At 35.5% G+C, this 16,782-nt stretch overlaps 2 protein-coding genes across 6 annotated transcripts in view; one reads left to right on the plus strand and one right to left on the minus strand.

Annotated features, from left to right (window-relative positions):
• SMCO4 (single-pass membrane protein with coiled-coil domains 4) overlaps positions 1-16,782 on the minus strand; it is a 300,612-nt gene that overhangs the window by 167,755 nt on the left and 116,075 nt on the right. The window lies entirely within an intron of this gene.
• The window catches only part of DEUP1 (deuterosome assembly protein 1), a 102,349-nt gene that overhangs the window by 74,690 nt on the left and 10,877 nt on the right, over positions 1-16,782 (plus strand). For 3 of the 4 annotated variants that reach the window (XM_055094759.2, XM_034933541.3, XM_003813780.5), the window contains exons 12-13: positions 3,396-3,592; positions 10,186-10,300. In XM_055094759.2, the coding sequence (XP_054950734.1) occupies positions 3,396-3,592; positions 10,186-10,300 (312 nt within the window). Of the gene's footprint in view, positions 1-3,395; positions 3,593-10,185; positions 10,301-10,420; positions 11,766-16,782 lie in introns of those variants that run through there. The other variant, XM_055094760.2, reaches the window with a different exon arrangement.

The raw sequence follows: 16,782 nt of genomic DNA on the forward strand, positions 1-16,782 counted from the left end.
ATTTTATAGGAAAAGCTTAAACAAAATTTTAACTAAGCAGCCGACCATCAAGAATTCTGTACTTTGACTGGTAGATATCTTATTAAGAGTCAAATTTTGAGTCTTATTCTCAACCCTTTTCAACCAGGTCTGCCCATATGGTTATTTTTCCTTATGGAGGGAAAAAATTTATAAGACCCTGCCTCCTTTATTTTTATCACAAATCTACTCTAATTTTAGAATAAGCACTCCTTTATCTTCTAAAGCAAGAGACTACAGATTGCTCTTTTATCTGCATTTATGCCTCTCAAAAAGAATAAATGTTGAGAAATCCTAAAGGCAGAGCTTAATAAGCAGAGAAATACCTTCAATGGCCTTCCTTTTTCAAAGAGCACCTTGGTCAGTAGCTTTAGAAGCATATAACCTTCCCTGTATTGATTTGTGGAAAAGTTTGCCCTCCTGAAGCATTTTCTTCCATTCAAAAATGAGACTTTGCTACATATTTACTAAACCTCCATAATAGGTAGTAAGCGGAAAATGTAGTAAGCAGATTTGGCCTTTGAAGCAAAAAATGAAATATGTAAACATTTTAATACCTAATATGTATGTATTTCTGCACTTATTTATTACTATTGATACTAATATGATAGTATGTAAATAATTTTCAATGTGCAATTAGTCAAAAATTTTACAAAACTTAGGATGATTTTATGGGATGCCTTTATGAAAGGCACTCAAAGCTTTAAGCTTAGGAACTTAGTTCTAAGCTGTAATCATTCATTGTTTTATAGACTTTGAACCATAGATATTTGGAGCTTCGAAAAAGATGTTTTACTCAGGTTATTTTTGTATGCTAAAATATTACCGTTTTGAAAACATAGAACTATTGTTTAAACAGCAGCTACACAACTCACGTATATTCGAATCTGAGGAGTAGAAAGAACTGTGTAAAATCATTTAGAGCATTTTTCATGAGTTTTTATTGTGAGAATATATCCTATTTTTTAAAATTCTGTGAAAAGTTTAGATACTCCCTAGGAAACTTCTTATGTTTAATTGAAATGGCCTCAGCTAATCTTTATTCTTACTCTAAACCTCTCATTTTGTAATTTAGACATGCTTCATATTCTATTCTGAGGACACACTAAAATTGAGTGTCTCCTACCAGGTAGTGAAACTTCATAAGGAAGATACATTGCTCAGAACTGTGTAGAACTGGCACAATCTCAACTGTAAGATCAGTAAGATGGAATGATCTGGAATCAGACCGCAATCTATATTAATTTAGTATATAATTTGCTGAATCATCCAACAGTGGAGAATAGATATTTTCATCAATATGTGGTTAGAACAATTACAATAATTACTAACTTTAAGTCTTTTCTCATTTTGTACAAAATTAATACCAAATAACTAAATAATTAAATGTAAAATAATGAAATTATAAAACAAATAGAAGAAAATACAAGTGAATATTAGCTTTTAGGATGAAAAGAAAAAATATAAAAGCAAGGAAGAAGTCACAAGGGAAAAAGACTGACAGATTTCATTAAATAAAAATTTTAAAAAACTTTCTGTATAAAATATATCACACACTAAAATTAAAACTTAAAATCACATGGAAAACATATTTTCAACTAACTTAAGAAACAGTAACTTAGGATTAGTACACCTAATGTAAAAAAAATTCCTTCAAATTAGTAAGAAAAACACAGACACCCTAATGAGAAAATAAGCTAAGGATACAAATAACACAGACACCCTAATGAAAAAATAAGTTAAGGACACAAATAGACAATTGACAAAAGATAGAGTAAAATTTGCCAGGAAACATATATATTCTACTTCACTAATAGCTAAATAAAAGTTACTATTTTTATCTATCAAGTTGGCAAATTTAACGAAATGGTAATATTGAATGTTGTGAGTGTAGTAACACAGGCTCCTTAATACATTAGTGGTGGGTATTTATGAGATTGAAATGTATAAGATTTATAGGGGAGGGGGCTGGACATTTTTAAATCAAGGTCTTCAACAACATTCACACAATTTAACCCAGTGATCCCACTTCTTGGACTCTAGCTAAAGAAATATAGAACAAGATTTATGTATAAGGAAATCAACACAGTGTTAATTATTTTGAAAAAAAAAACTGAATTCAACAATAGAAGAATGGTTAAATGAATTTATTTGTACCTCGACCGATGCAGTCATTAAAAATCTTATTTTTTAAGAATATACAATGTTAAAGGGAAAATAGTTTCCAAAATTTTACTGCATTTTATACATTACAGTTTTGTAACTATAGTTACAATGTTGTAAGTATGCATATGTTATATTTTATACTGACTATATTATATTTCCTATTGATATTTATACAGTCGTGTACTGCATAGCAATGTTTTAGTCAACAATGGACTGCATATTAGGACAGTGGTCCCAAAAGATTATAATATTTCTATGTTTAGGTATGTTCAGATACACAAATACTTATACAAGTTTGTAGCCTAGAAACAATAGGCTTTACCTTACAGCCTACGTGTGTAGTAGGCTATACCATCTAGGTTTGTGTAGACACACTGTATGATCACATGATGAAATCAGCTGATGTCGCATTTTTCAGAATGTGTCCCCATAATTAAACAGCACATGACTGTATATTGATTATAATTTTCTAAGTAGCCATACATTATAATTATATTGATATTTTATGTTGATATTGTATTTTCTACTGGTAGGAAAAAGACTAGAAAGATATAAATATAACTGTTAATAGCAGTTATCACTGAGTGTTGGTAGTATGGAATATTTATTTTGTTCTTAATACCTTATATTTTCTATAATGACATATATATGATTTTATGTGCCCATATATTAATACATGCCCATCTTAATCAGAAGAAAATTCTTTTAAAATTTAAATGCATGTTATTTCCAGTTCCATTATTAATCAACACTAGAAGGTATATTCTATGAACACAAAAAAACTTGAAATCTAGCTAATTTGTTCTGTTAGGTTGGTGCAAAAGTAATTGCGGTTTTTGCCATTACTTTCAATGGCAAAACTGCAATTACTTTTGCACCAACCTAAATAGATACAGAGAGCAATAATGCATAGAGTAAACCTTTTCTGTTTTGGGGCATGAGCAATATTGTATGTATTGCACCATCCAACAGTGGGGATGATGCAATACATACATCATTGCAAATGTGTTCCACAACAGCTACCTCTGGGTATCTGCTTGTTGTGAGGAGGTGAGGGGGTGGAAAGGAGCATTTAGAAAGTGAGCAAGAGCACAGCCACATCACTTGGCTCAAATGAAAGGGCCTTTCCAGCACAAGTCTCCAAACACACAGAAAATATGCATTACTTATAAGGGGCAGTTTATTCAATGATAGTTTATTTTATTCTCTAGAGTATGGACCTCACTAACAGGGAACAGTCAAGGCATACATCTATTAATAAACTGCAATATGAGAATGAAAGGCTCCGAAATGATCTTGCAAAACTTCATGTCAATGGAAAATCAACCTGGACTAATCAAAACACCTATGAAGAAACAGGAAGATATGCCTATCAAAGCCAAATAAAAGTGGAAAAAAATGAAGAGAGGTATGCTGGCTCCATTATATAAGGGCATAAGTTTAAAAACATGTAATTAAAATTTATTTTTAAAGAATTCAAATTATAACTTTATACACTTTCTCTTCTGTGGTTTAAAATTTATAATGATAATGCAGTAGATTAGTAGATAATGTAGGCTAGATACATTGCTTTATAAGAAATTGTGTCGATTTGAAATGCGTGGAGTGTTACAGTGGATTTTAGTTTGTTAGTCATCTCAGATCTTTTTGGAAGCTGAGGTGGTATACAAAACATACAGATAAGTAATTTTACTTTTGATGTCATGGGAACAGAGAAAACTAGATTTTAATAGGTATATTGTTCAAACAAAATAGAAAATGTAGGAACATGTCACTTTTCACCTACCTTCAATAATAGATACACTTTCTTTTTTTGTTGTTTTTGTTTTTTGGGGTTTGTTTGTTTGTTTTGAGATGGAGTCTCGCTCTGTCGCCCAGGCTGGAGTGCAGTGGTGTGATCTCGGCTCACTCCAACCTCTGCCTCCTGGGTTCAAGTAATTCTCATGCCTCAACCTCCCAAGTAACTGGGACTACAGGCCCCCGCCACTACACCCGGATAATTTTCGTATTTTTAGTAGAGACAAGGTTTCACTATGTTGGCCAGGCTGGTCTCTAACTCCTGACCGCAAGTGATCCACCCACCTCAGCCTCCCAAAGTGCTGGGATTACAGGCGTGAGCCACCACACCCAGCCAATAGATACACTTTCTATTGACATTCTAGCAGTGGCAACAAATTATTGGTCATTTTGTAGAGAAGGAATCTATGGATGTATAAGAGGTTTTCTCCAAATGAAGAGAAGTGTATGGAAAATCATTATCTGCTGTGCACATTATTCCCATACTCTGTAAAAGGTCTTATTCAAAATTAAAATCTATCAAGCATAAAAATAGGCTAATTTATTCAATTTTAATAAAAGATTTATGGAGTCATAAGTCTCTGAAAGCCTTTTACTGTTTTCCCAAACTTGGAAAATGCTGAACAAAATAAGCAAGTTTATTTTATACAATATTTCTCAGAGCCATTAATATGTTAACTTACACTGTGATTGTCCAACAAGGGATATTGTATGCAGCACTCCCCAGACATATTTGATATCAATTTATTATTTCATTTCATAGTGCCAAGAAACGGCAGATTAGTAGGTCCAGACCCAACTTCATTGCAACATTTGCTCATAAGCTCATAATAGTTAGCATGAAAAACCTTCTATTTTGTTGTTACATAACAGAAATAATATTCACAGCCCTGGAAAATTTTCTTAACCTTTGTCACCCTCGATTTTCTATCTGACAAACAAGGTTAATAATTGTAAGATTTTCGTAAGGATTATAGGAGAAAAACCATACACAACTTGTAGTTCCATAAATGTTAACCATTATTACTAACAAAATTGTTAGTATTTATAATAATATTTCTCCCACAACTTATGGTACATAAAAAGTATATTTGGGCAAATAGACAAATGGCTGAATCTGACATAGCCTCAAAGATAGTTCTGTGGGGGAGAGGTGGTGCCAGACTCATCTTTTTAAGTAAGCATACTCAGCTCTACAGGTAGATAAATCCGTAAGTCCATGGGATATATTAAAAAAAAAGTTCAATATAAAACAGATGTTCAACATTCTTATGGGTATAGTACAGCCCCGTCCTACTTTCAGCACCTCAGCCATGTGTATATTAGAAGGATATACTGTAGCCCCATGCAGGAAACAGTAACCATTCAAAAGTACCAAATTAATAACCGCTTTTCAGGTAAAGAAGCAAATGAAGGAGGACTGACTGCCATCCCTAAAAAGCATCATGGTGGGGTGCTGTGGTGGGGTGTTGGTAGTGACAGCAGCAGCAGGATAAAAGCAGTGTAGGAAGGATGAAAGAGGTCGCTGGGCATGGCCATGGACCAGTTCTCTGGTGAATGTGTCCATGTGAAGATCTGTCCAAAGGAGTGTAATCCTGATTTTGGTGTAAGAACATATGTTCTAATATGGAATAAATAAGCTTTACAGAGTACTTATGGATTCATTCTCCATTGGTCAAATTATGACTCCCATGTACTGTATATAGTTGCCTCATTGCGAGAGAAAAGCAAGCCCATGAAGACACTATAAAGGGTCACCTGCGTATGTTAGTCACTGATCTGTATTGAGCACCCACTGGGTACAGAACACTATTTCCTGTTCGTGCTAGTTGAGAATAACTTTGAAAGCTTTAGATGGAGATACCAGGTGTTGTTATTTAAACAAAAAGACAGTTACTCTGCCTTTTATTATTTTTAGAAAGTATTTTTATTGTTTGGGTTGCCCCCTTTTTTCTCTTTGTCAGGCAGTACAGAATGTGTTAAAAGTATCTAACAAAAACAAGACAGTAGGGGACACAAAAAGCAACATAAGAGGTAAAATGCTCAGCAGGAGATTATCCTAATAAGCAGTTTAGGCTGCTATTCCTGCTGCAAAGCCCTGTGTCCTGCCAGTTTCATTTGTTGAAAGTTTCATTAAATTTGTTTTAATGCCTTGTCTGATTTCAGTGTTTTCCAGTGACCTGTTTTTTAAAAGAAACAGTATTTCAAATGTTCTGAATAAATTATTACCATGTAAATCCTACTGTGGGGAAAGAGTTGTTGAGATGCAAGGACACTGTGAACTCACCAGTGAAGAGCTGCAAAGCAGATATCTCTCTGTTAATGCTAGCAACTGAAAAATGAAATCATCTTTTTTTCCCTCACAACACAGCTCAGTGAAGTGAAACAGTAAAAAACTATGTATGTATATTTGTTAGGCATAAATTAATCAAAAACATACAAAGTATCTTTACATATCAATGGCTAATGCAGTGAGGTCTTGTTAAAGTATTTGAGGAAGGAAAAAGCGTTTACATAAAAATGTATGAAGAAAATGTTCCACAAAATGTTAAGATCCATAGTCTAATTTTAAGGCAATTCTTACTTTTAACTGAGGAAGACTTATATAATACATTCTTAACCTTTTATTCACTCTGAAGCAACTCAGTTTTGTTGTTTTTAATGCTCACTCACTTAAAATGTGAAGCATTTTAGGATATTCTAAAGCATTTGCTTTCCAGTAAGACAGCTACTTAGCACTTTCTTAAAAAATATGAGTGAGAGGTGATTGAATTTGGTGTGGATGTTTTAAATATTGTTTTTAAAAGTTAGAGTTTTGAAGTTTCAGGATAATTTACAAGCTAATTTGGAGTAGTGGTATCCAGAGCTATTAATATGTAACTAATTTTAGTGACAAATCAATTTTGTAATAAATGGAGTTTTATCTCTATATAAGACACATACTTAAAAATGAATTTATGGTTTTAAAAGTTGTATAATGTACTAGACAGATTTTAGCAGTCAAACAATCATTAAAATGGCTTCAAGTCTAGCTAATAAATTAAGAGTTTCTAATACTAAAAAACCACAGTCAGCAGGTTTGTAATAACCACTCACAAGATCTCTTGTCAAGGAATGAATAGACATCTAGAAGCCTGAATCTGAGAATGTTTGTACTGTGGTTTTGCTCAATAAGGAGCAAAACATAGGTTGACAGTTCTAGTACAGGAAACAATGAGCAGTTCATGGAATAGGGAGTTTAGTGGAGTGTTGGAAGGTGAGGCTGGAAAAAAGGTAAAGAAGGAATCTTGCTCCATGCTAAGGACATTATCCTATGGCCAAGGGGAATATTAATGGAGGGACAGGACTGGATGTACATGTCCAACAAAGCTGAAAATTGTGAAGTGTTGACTCAAGTCTCAAGTGGACAGAGTTCTGTTCCCCAGCAAAGCAACTGGGGCCTGCTATCCTGGTGAAACCACGCAGCAGCCTTGGAATAGGCCTGTGGAAAAGATCATTGAACAGATCAGCTTGTGAGAGGATATTAAAAGCCTTCCAAAATCATTTTTAAGATAGCTTTTAAATTGATATGCATAGCACTTTATGCAAGGTGGTTTTATGAAGTATTTGAATAGCTGTATTCTTGAAGAAGAACTTGTCAGATATAAAGGTGATTTAAAACAAAAGTACTTTACTTCATAATGTCGTCTCTACATTTTATTGATCTTACACTAAAAAGAATGTCCCTATATAAATGTTAGTAATTAACACCATAAAACTTTATCTGTACATCCAAAGCAAAATGGATAACTAAGATAATTATTTAGATAATTTAGCACAAATAATACTTTGCCTGAAATCTCTGTGAGATAACAGAGAGATATATACTTCTTGAATCGCTACTAATTTTTTTTCACCGTGCTTTGAAGTATAGATAGTAACCTCACTCAAAAGGTTCAGCTAAAGATTATATGCAGATATACTATGCAAATGTTATAATTCTACTTGAATTGTGAGATGTTTCATCTTATGGTGCACATCATAAACCATGTTATTTCAGTTTAATTTGCTGTTCTGTTTCCATGGTAATTATAGTTTGGGAGAATGAGTAAAAAAAAGATATATCTCAAGATAAGCAAAAATGGAAAACATGTTGTATTTGTTTTTGTGTACTAATTTACAGATGCCTCACTTAACTTTTATTGCTATTTGTATGCATAGCTTTGAAAATATGATTTGTATAATAAGAAACAAGTCTGTAAATTAGATAGTCTTTGGATAAGACCAGAGAAAAGTAATGTGAAAAAATTTTTAACTAGGTTAAATTAAACTATGAAGGCTTTGAAAAGGGCTAATCAATACCTGTGGAGAATTTGAACCATTAGTAAAAATCAATAATTTCAAATTGAAGGGATTTTCGTTTTGATGGTCTTTGATGATTTTTTTTTTTTTTTTTTTTTTTTTTTTTTTTTTTTTTTTTTTTTTGAGACGGAGTCTCGCTCTGTCGCCCAGGCTGGAGTGCAGTGGCGCAATCTCGGCTCACTGCAAGCTCCGCCTCCCAGGTTCACGCCATTCTCCTGCCTCAGCCTCCTGAGTAGCTGGGACTACAGGCGCCCGCCATCACGCCAGGCTAATTTTTTTGTATTTTTAGTAGCGACGGGGTTTCACCATGTTAGCCGAGATGGTCTCGATCTCCTGACCTCGTGATCCGCCTGCCTCAGCCTCTCAAAGTGCTGGGATTACAGGCGTGAGCCACTGCGCCCAGCCTCTTTGATGATTTTATTACATCTAAACCTCAGTTTCATGAAAGATATTTATTTAATCCCAAACAGCCCATACTTTCAGGACCTTTTTTGTAAAACTTTAGGATAAATTGGTTTGTTACATGTTTTCTTATTCATTTGCTTAGTCAACAAACCAAAATTCAAAATCTCAATGTTATTGTTTTCAGTCTCATTTTCTAACCTATGTTTTAGCACAAACAAATTCCATGCTATATGACTTTCAATGAAATAGTGGGGTTTTTTAAGTCAAGAAAATCTGGATTTGAGTCCAAAATCTAAAGACATCACTTCCTAGCAATTTATTCTGATTTAAAAAGTAAATAATTAGACGAATAATTGAACTTTTAAATCTTAGTCTCCTCATCTGTGGATAGTATCCAGCGTATTAGGGTTATTTTGAAGATCAGATTAGTTTAATAATAATAATACCTAATCTTTACTAAACATTTACTATGTGCCAGGCATTGTTTTCTAAGTGTTTTACATATATTAATCATTCAACTCTCATAACAACCCTTTTATAAGTGAGAAAATTAAAATCACAGAGAGATAAAGTTACCTGCTCAAGATCACACAACTAGTAACTGGAGGAGCTTAGGAGATGGTGTAAATTGAAAGCATGTTTTAAATTATCAAAATCTATAGAAATTAGAGTTATTCAAAGACTTGTTGGCTGGGCGCACGGTGACTCATGCCTGTAATCCCAGCACTTTGGGAGGCCAACGCAGGCGAATCACAAGGTCAGGAGATCGAGACCATCCTGGCTAACATGGTGAAGCCCCATCTCTACTAAAAATACAGAAAATTACCCTGGCGTGGTGGCGGGCGCCTATAATCCCAGCTACTCAGGAGACAGGAGAGTCTCTTGAACCTGGGAGGTGGAGGTTGCAGTGAGCTGCGATCACGCCACTGCACTCCAGCCTAGGCGACAGAGCAAGGCTCTGTCTCAAAATAAATTAATAAATAAATAAATAAAATAAAAGACTTGTTTAGCATAAAAAATAGTATAATTCTGTTAAGAAAGCCAGTGAGGTTAAGTGTAAAAGAGAATAGGAAAAGAGTATCTATTTAGAACTGTCAAGGGCAACAGTGTAATTACCTGTTTGGAGACTTTTCTCAAACTGTTTTACATTATTAAAATAAATGACAAAGACATAGAAAAGTATAACACAGAAAGGGAAGCAATATAGGCAATAAGGATCGCAAAATATTTTTAACAGTTGTTAAGTTTTCTGCTTCATTTTTAATCATTCTAAGTCCTTTAAATGAAATAGAAATTATTCATCAGGAAAGTCATATTCAAAGAAACACCCAGGTAACAAGCCCAAACATTTTGTTGTGCTTTCCCCCTACTTAGACATCTGAGAGATTAAAATCCTTAGCTACATAAATAAACATGTGTCCTTGATAGCAACAACAACAACCATTTCTTCTCTTTTAGACTTAGTCATGACTGTGAGCCAAACAGAAGTACAACGCCTCCCTTGCCACCTTTGACATTTCAAGCCAAAGAAATGACAAGTCCTTTGGTTAGTGATGATGATGTATTCCCACTGGTGAGTTGCTGGTTGTGGGCTTTTTTTTTCTTTAATGGGTTATTGCTTTACTCTTACACTGATGTCAATAAACTGACGTACATAGTAGTTCGTTTGTTTTTAATCTCACTCCTTGAATAGGACTCCAAGATGGGTCTGCGAGTCATTTGGCCATACCTATCTGCAGAAGGAAAAGATATCCATAATATTTCATAAAGTGTTTCAGTCAATGATTATTAACCTCTAATGCAGGCCAGAACTACTGGAGATGGTGTTTTTTTAAAAAAATGCGAGTGCTTGGGACTCACCCTTCAATATTCCATGAGTCCTCAAGGATCTGTATATTTTAAAGAGCTACAGTGATCTTTTGGACTGGTTTAAAACATCTTTTCTATTGACTCTGCCATAAGTGCAGACACAGGTACAAATCATAAATGGACAGCTTGATGAGTTATCACAAAGGGAATGTAACTACCACCCAAGTAATGATCAGACATCCCCAGCACTCCAGAAGCCCCACTCATGTTCCCTTCCAGTCTCTACTTCTGCTTGCCCCCAACATAACCACTATCCTGACTTTTAGCATTATCGATTTGTTTTGCCAACTTGTAAAATTTATATAAATGATATCATATGATATATATTATTTTGTTTCTGGCTTCTTTTTCTCAACCTTGTTTTTTAGATTCATCATCACCCGTATTGTTTTATACAGCTGTAGTTTATTTTTGTTTCTCTATACTAATCTATGGGATATAAATACCACATTCAATGACAATAAAATTCATTCATTCATTCTACTATGGATGGACATTTGAGTCATTTCCAATTTGGGGCTATTACAAATACTGCTGCCAAAAAATTCTTTTATGAGTCTTTTGGTGCATGTGTATATACATTTCCACTGGGTATACATACCTAAAATGGAATACCGAGGTCATAGGATATGAATATGGTCAGCTTTAGTAGGTACCACCAAACTATTTTCCTGTAGGAGCCAATGAATATCTCAAGTACTGTATAAGAGTTGTCCTTGCTCAGAGCAAACACTTGCAAAAGCTAGCAGAAGGCAAGAAATAACCAAAATCAGAGCAGAACTGAAGGAAATAGAGACACAAAAAACCCTTCAAAAAATTAATGAATCCAGGAGCTGGTTTTTTGAAAGGATCAACAAAATTGATAGACTGCTAACAAGACTAATAAAGAAAAAAAGAGAGAAGAATCAAATAGATGCAATAAAAAATGATAAAGGGGATATCACCACCGATCCCACAGAAATACAAACTACCATCAGAGAATACTACAAACACCTCTGCGCAAATAAACTAGAAAATCCAGAAATGGATAAATTCCTCGACACATACACTCTCCCAAGACTAAACCAGGAAGAAGTTGAATCTCTGAATAGACCAATAACAGGATCTGAAATTGTGGCAATAATCAATAGCTTACCAACCAAAAAGAGTCCAGGACCAGATGGATTCACAGCCGAACTCTACCAGAGGTACAAGGAGGAACTGGTACTATTCCTTCTGAAACTATTCCAATCAATAGAAAAAGAGGGAATCCTCCCTAACTCATTTTCTGAGGCCAGCATCATCCTGATACCAAAGCCTGGCAGAGACACAACCAAAAAAGAGAATTTTAGACCAATATCCTTGATAAACATTGATGCAAAAATCCTCAATAAAATACTGGCAAACCAAATCCAGCAGCACATCAAAAAGCTTATCCACCATGATCGAGTGGGCTTCATCCCTGGGATGCAAGGCTGGTTCAATATACACAAATCAATAAATGTAATGCAGCATACAAACAGGACCAAAGACAAAAACCACATGATTATCTCAATAGATTCAGAAAAAGCCTTTGACAAAATTCAACAACACTTCATGCTAAAAACTCTCAATAAATTAGGCATTCATGGGACGTATCTCAAAATAATAAGAGCTATCTATGACAAACTCATAGCCAATATCATACGGAATGGGCAAAAACTGGAAGCATTCCCTTTGAAAACTGCCACAAGACAGGGATGCCCTCTCTCACCACTCCTATGCAACATAGTGTTGGAAGTTCTGGCCAGGGCAATTAGGCAGGAGAAGGAAATAAAGGGTATTCAATTAGGAAAAGAAGAAGTCAAATTGTCCCTGTTTGCAGATGACATGATTGTATATCAAGAAAACCCCATTGTCTCAGCCCAAAATCTCCTTAAGTTGATAAGCAACTTCAGCAAAGTCTCAGGATACAAAATCAATGTGCAAAAATCACAAGCATTCTTATACACTAATAACAGACAAACAGAGAGCCAAATCATGAGTGAACTCCCATTCACAATTGCTTCAAAGATAATAAAATACCTAGGAATCCAACTTACAAGGGAAGTGAAGGACCACTTCAGGGAGAACTACAAACCACTGCTCAATGAAATAAAAGAGGATACAAACAAATGGAAGAACATTCCATGCTCATGGGTAGGAAGAATCAATATCATGAAAATGGCCATACTGCCCAAGGTAATTTATAGATTCAGTGCCATCCCCATCAAGCTACCAATGACTTTCTTCAAAAAATTGGAAGAAACTACTTTAAAGTTCATATGGAACCAAAAAAGAGCCTGCATTGCCAAGTCAATCCTAAGCCAAAAGAACAAAGCTGGAGGCATCATGCTACCTGACTTCAAACTATACTACAAGGCTACAGTAACCAAAACAGCATGGTACTGGTACCAAAACAGGAATATAGATCAATGGAACAGAACAGAGCCCTCAGAAATAATGCCGCATATCTACAACTATCTGATCTTTGACAAACCTGAGAAAAACAAGCAATGGGGAAAGGATTCCCTATTTAATAAATGGTGCTGGGAAAACTGGCTAGCCATACGTAGAAAGCTGAAACTGGATCCCTTCCTTACACCTTATACAAAAATCAATTCAAGATGGATTAAAGACTTAAACGGTAGACCTAAAACCATAAAAACTGTAGAAGAAAACCTAGGCATTACCATTCAGGACATAGGCACGGGCAAGGACTTCATGTCTAAAACACCAAAAGCAATGGCAACAAAAGCCAAAATTGACAAATGGGATCTAATTAAACTAAAGAGCTTCTACACAGCAAAAGAAACTACCATCAGACCGAACAGGCAACCTACAAAATGGGAGAAAATTTTTGCAACCTACTCATCTGACAAAGGGCTAATATCCAGAATCTACAATGAACTCAAACAAATTTACAAGAAAAAAACAAACAACCCCATCAAAAAGTGGGCAAAGGACATGAACGACACTTCTCAAAAGAAGACATTTATGCAGCCAAAAAACACATGAAAAAATGCTATCACTGGCCATCAGAGAAATGCAAATCAAAACCACAATGAGATATCATCTCACACCAGTTAGAATGCCAATCATTAAAAAGTCAGGAAACAACAGGTGCTGGAGAGGATATGGAGAAATAGTAACACTTTTACACTGTTGGTGGGACTGTAAACTAGTTCAACCATTGTGGAAGTCAGTGTGGCGATTCCTCAGGGATCTAGAACTAGAAATACCATTTGACCCAGCCATCCCATTACTGGGTATATACCCAAAGGACTATAAATCATGCTGCTATAAAGACACATGCACACGTATGTTTATTGCGGCACTATTCAAAATAGCAAAGACTTGGAACCAACCCAAATGTCCAACAATGATAGACTGGATTAAGAAAATGTGGCACATATACATCGTGGAATACTATGCAGCCATAAAAAATGATGAGTTCATGTCCTTTGTAGGGATATGGATGAAGTTGGAAATCATCATTCTCAGTAAACTATCGCAAGAACAAAAAACCAAACACCGCGTATTCTCACTCATAGGTGGGAATTGAACAATGAGAACACATGGACACAGGAAGGGGAACATCACACTCTGGGGACTGTTGTGGGGTGGCGGGAGGGGGGAGGGATAGCAATGGGAGATATACCTAATGCTAGATGACGAGTTAGTGGGTGCAGTGCACCAGCATGTCACATGTATACATATGTAACTAACCTGCACATTGTGCACATGTACCCTAAAACTTAAAGTATAATAAAAAAAAAAAAAAAAAGACAGAACTGTGGCCTTGGATAGCAGCAAGACAGGCAGATCCCCACACTGCTACTGCTCAGACCCAAGGCTTATACAGCTTCAGGAAAGCAGATGCGCTCTTCAGCAAGACAATTAAAGGCAACCTTCCAGAACAGGCAAGAATGTGCTGTGTGTCATAGCCTGTACTTTGTATGATAGCATCAAGGTTGCTTTGTTCTTATGCTAGTTGAAGTAAACATTAATAAAGTGAAAACCAGGAGGCAGTCATGGGGCTAATCAGAAGTCAACATGGCAGATTAGCATTCAAAGTGGAGTCACTTTTGCCTCCCCTGGTGCTGACATTGAAATGGGTCAAACCACCTAGTTTTATTTTCTAGGCACCACCAACTATGAGTTGCATGACTTTGCACAAGGTATTTAGCCTTTCTCATTTCCGTTTCCAGAGATGAAATCGATCTCAAGGGGCATTTTAAGGAGTAGTTTCAAGTTTTAAAGGAGATTAAATATATTAAAGTTTTTCAAGAACTGCAAAGTACTGTATAAAGAACTATTACTGTTTGTGTTTATGTCAACAGTTGGACTTCTTTACTCTTTATGTTGGCATGAGAAATTTTCCTTCTCATGTTTTCCATTTTCTGGGAAAAAAATAAAAATAAACAAAATACCTTCAAAAAAAATAATAAAATAAAATAAAAATAAAATAAAAAACAGGCTCTGAAATTGTGGCAATAATCAATAGCTTACCAACCAAAAAAGGTCCAGGACCAGATGGATTCACAGCTGAATTCTACCAAAGGTACAAGGAGGAGCTGGTACCCTTCCTTCTGAAACCATTCCAATCAATAGAAAAAGAGGGAATCCTCCCTAACTCATTTTATGAGGCCAGCATCATCCTGATACCAAAGCCTGGCAGAGACACAACCAAAAAAGAGAATTTTAGACCAATATCCTTGATGAACATTGATGCAAAAATCCTCAATAAAATACTGGCAAACCAAATCCAGCAGCACATCAAAAAGCTTATCCACCATGATCAAGTGGGCTTCATCCCTGGGATGCAAGGCTGGTTCAACATATGCAAATCAATAAATGTAATCCAGCATATAAACGGAACCAAAGACAAAAACCACATGATTATCTCAATAGACGCAGAAAAGGCCTTTGACAAAATTCAACAACGCTTCATGCTAAAAACTCTCAATAAATTAGGTATTCATGGGACGTATCTCAAAATAATAAAAGCTGTCTATGACAAACCCATAGCCAATATCATACTGAATGGGCAAAAACTGGAAGCATTCCCTTTGAAAACTGCCACAAGACAGGGATGCCCTCTCTCACCACTCCTATTCAACATAGTGTTGGAAGTTCTGGCCAGGGCAATTAGGTAGGAGAAGGAAATAAAGGGTATTCAATTAGGAAAAGAAGAAGTCAAATTGTCCCTGTTTGCAGATGACATGATTGTATATCAAGAAAACCCCATTGTCTCAGCCCAAAATCTCCTTAAGTTGATAAGCAACTTCAGCAAAGTCTCAGGATACAAAATCAATGTGCAAAAATCACAAGCATTCTTATACACCAATAACAGACAAACAGAGAGCCAAATCATGAGTGAACTCCCATTCACAATTGCTTCAAAGAGAATAAAATACCTAGGAATCCAACTTACAAGGGATGTGAAGGACCTCTTCAAGGAGAACTACAAACCACTGCTCAATGAAATAAAAGAGGATACAAACAAATGGAAGAACATTCCATGCTCATGGGTAGGAAGAATCAATATCATGAAAATGGCCATACTGCCCAAGGTAATTTATAGATTCAGTGCCATCCCCATCAAGCTACCAATGACTTTCTTCAAAAAATTGGAAGAAACTACTTTAAAGTTCATATGGAACCCAAAAAGAGCCCACATCGCCAAGTCAATCCTAAGCCAAAAGAACAAAGCTGGAGGCATCACGCTACCTGACTTCAAACTATACTACAAGGCTACAGTAACCAAAACAGCATGGTACTGGTACCAAAACAGAAATATAAATCAATGGAACAGAACAGAGCCCTCAGAAATAATGCCGCATATCTACAACCATCTGATCTTTGACAAACCTGACAAAAATAAGCAATGGGGAAAGGATTCCCTATTTAATAAATGGTGCTGGGAAAACTGGCTAGCCATATGTAGAAAGCTGAAACTGCATCCCTTCCTTACACCTTATACAAAAATTAATTCAAGCTTGATTAAAGACTTAAATGTTAGACCTAAAACCATAAAAAGCCTAGAAGAAAACCTAGGCAATACCATTCAGGACACAGGCATGGGCAAGGACTTCATGTCTAAAACACCAAAAGCAATGGCAACAAAAGCCAAAATTGACAAATGGGATCTAATTAAACTAAAGAGCTTCTGCACAGCAAAAGAAA

The sequence above is a fragment of the Pan paniscus genome, chromosome 9 (assembly GCF_029289425.2).
Source record: "Pan paniscus chromosome 9, NHGRI_mPanPan1-v2.0_pri, whole genome shotgun sequence".
In the NCBI taxonomy this organism is placed as follows: domain Eukaryota; kingdom Metazoa; phylum Chordata; class Mammalia; order Primates; family Hominidae; genus Pan; species Pan paniscus.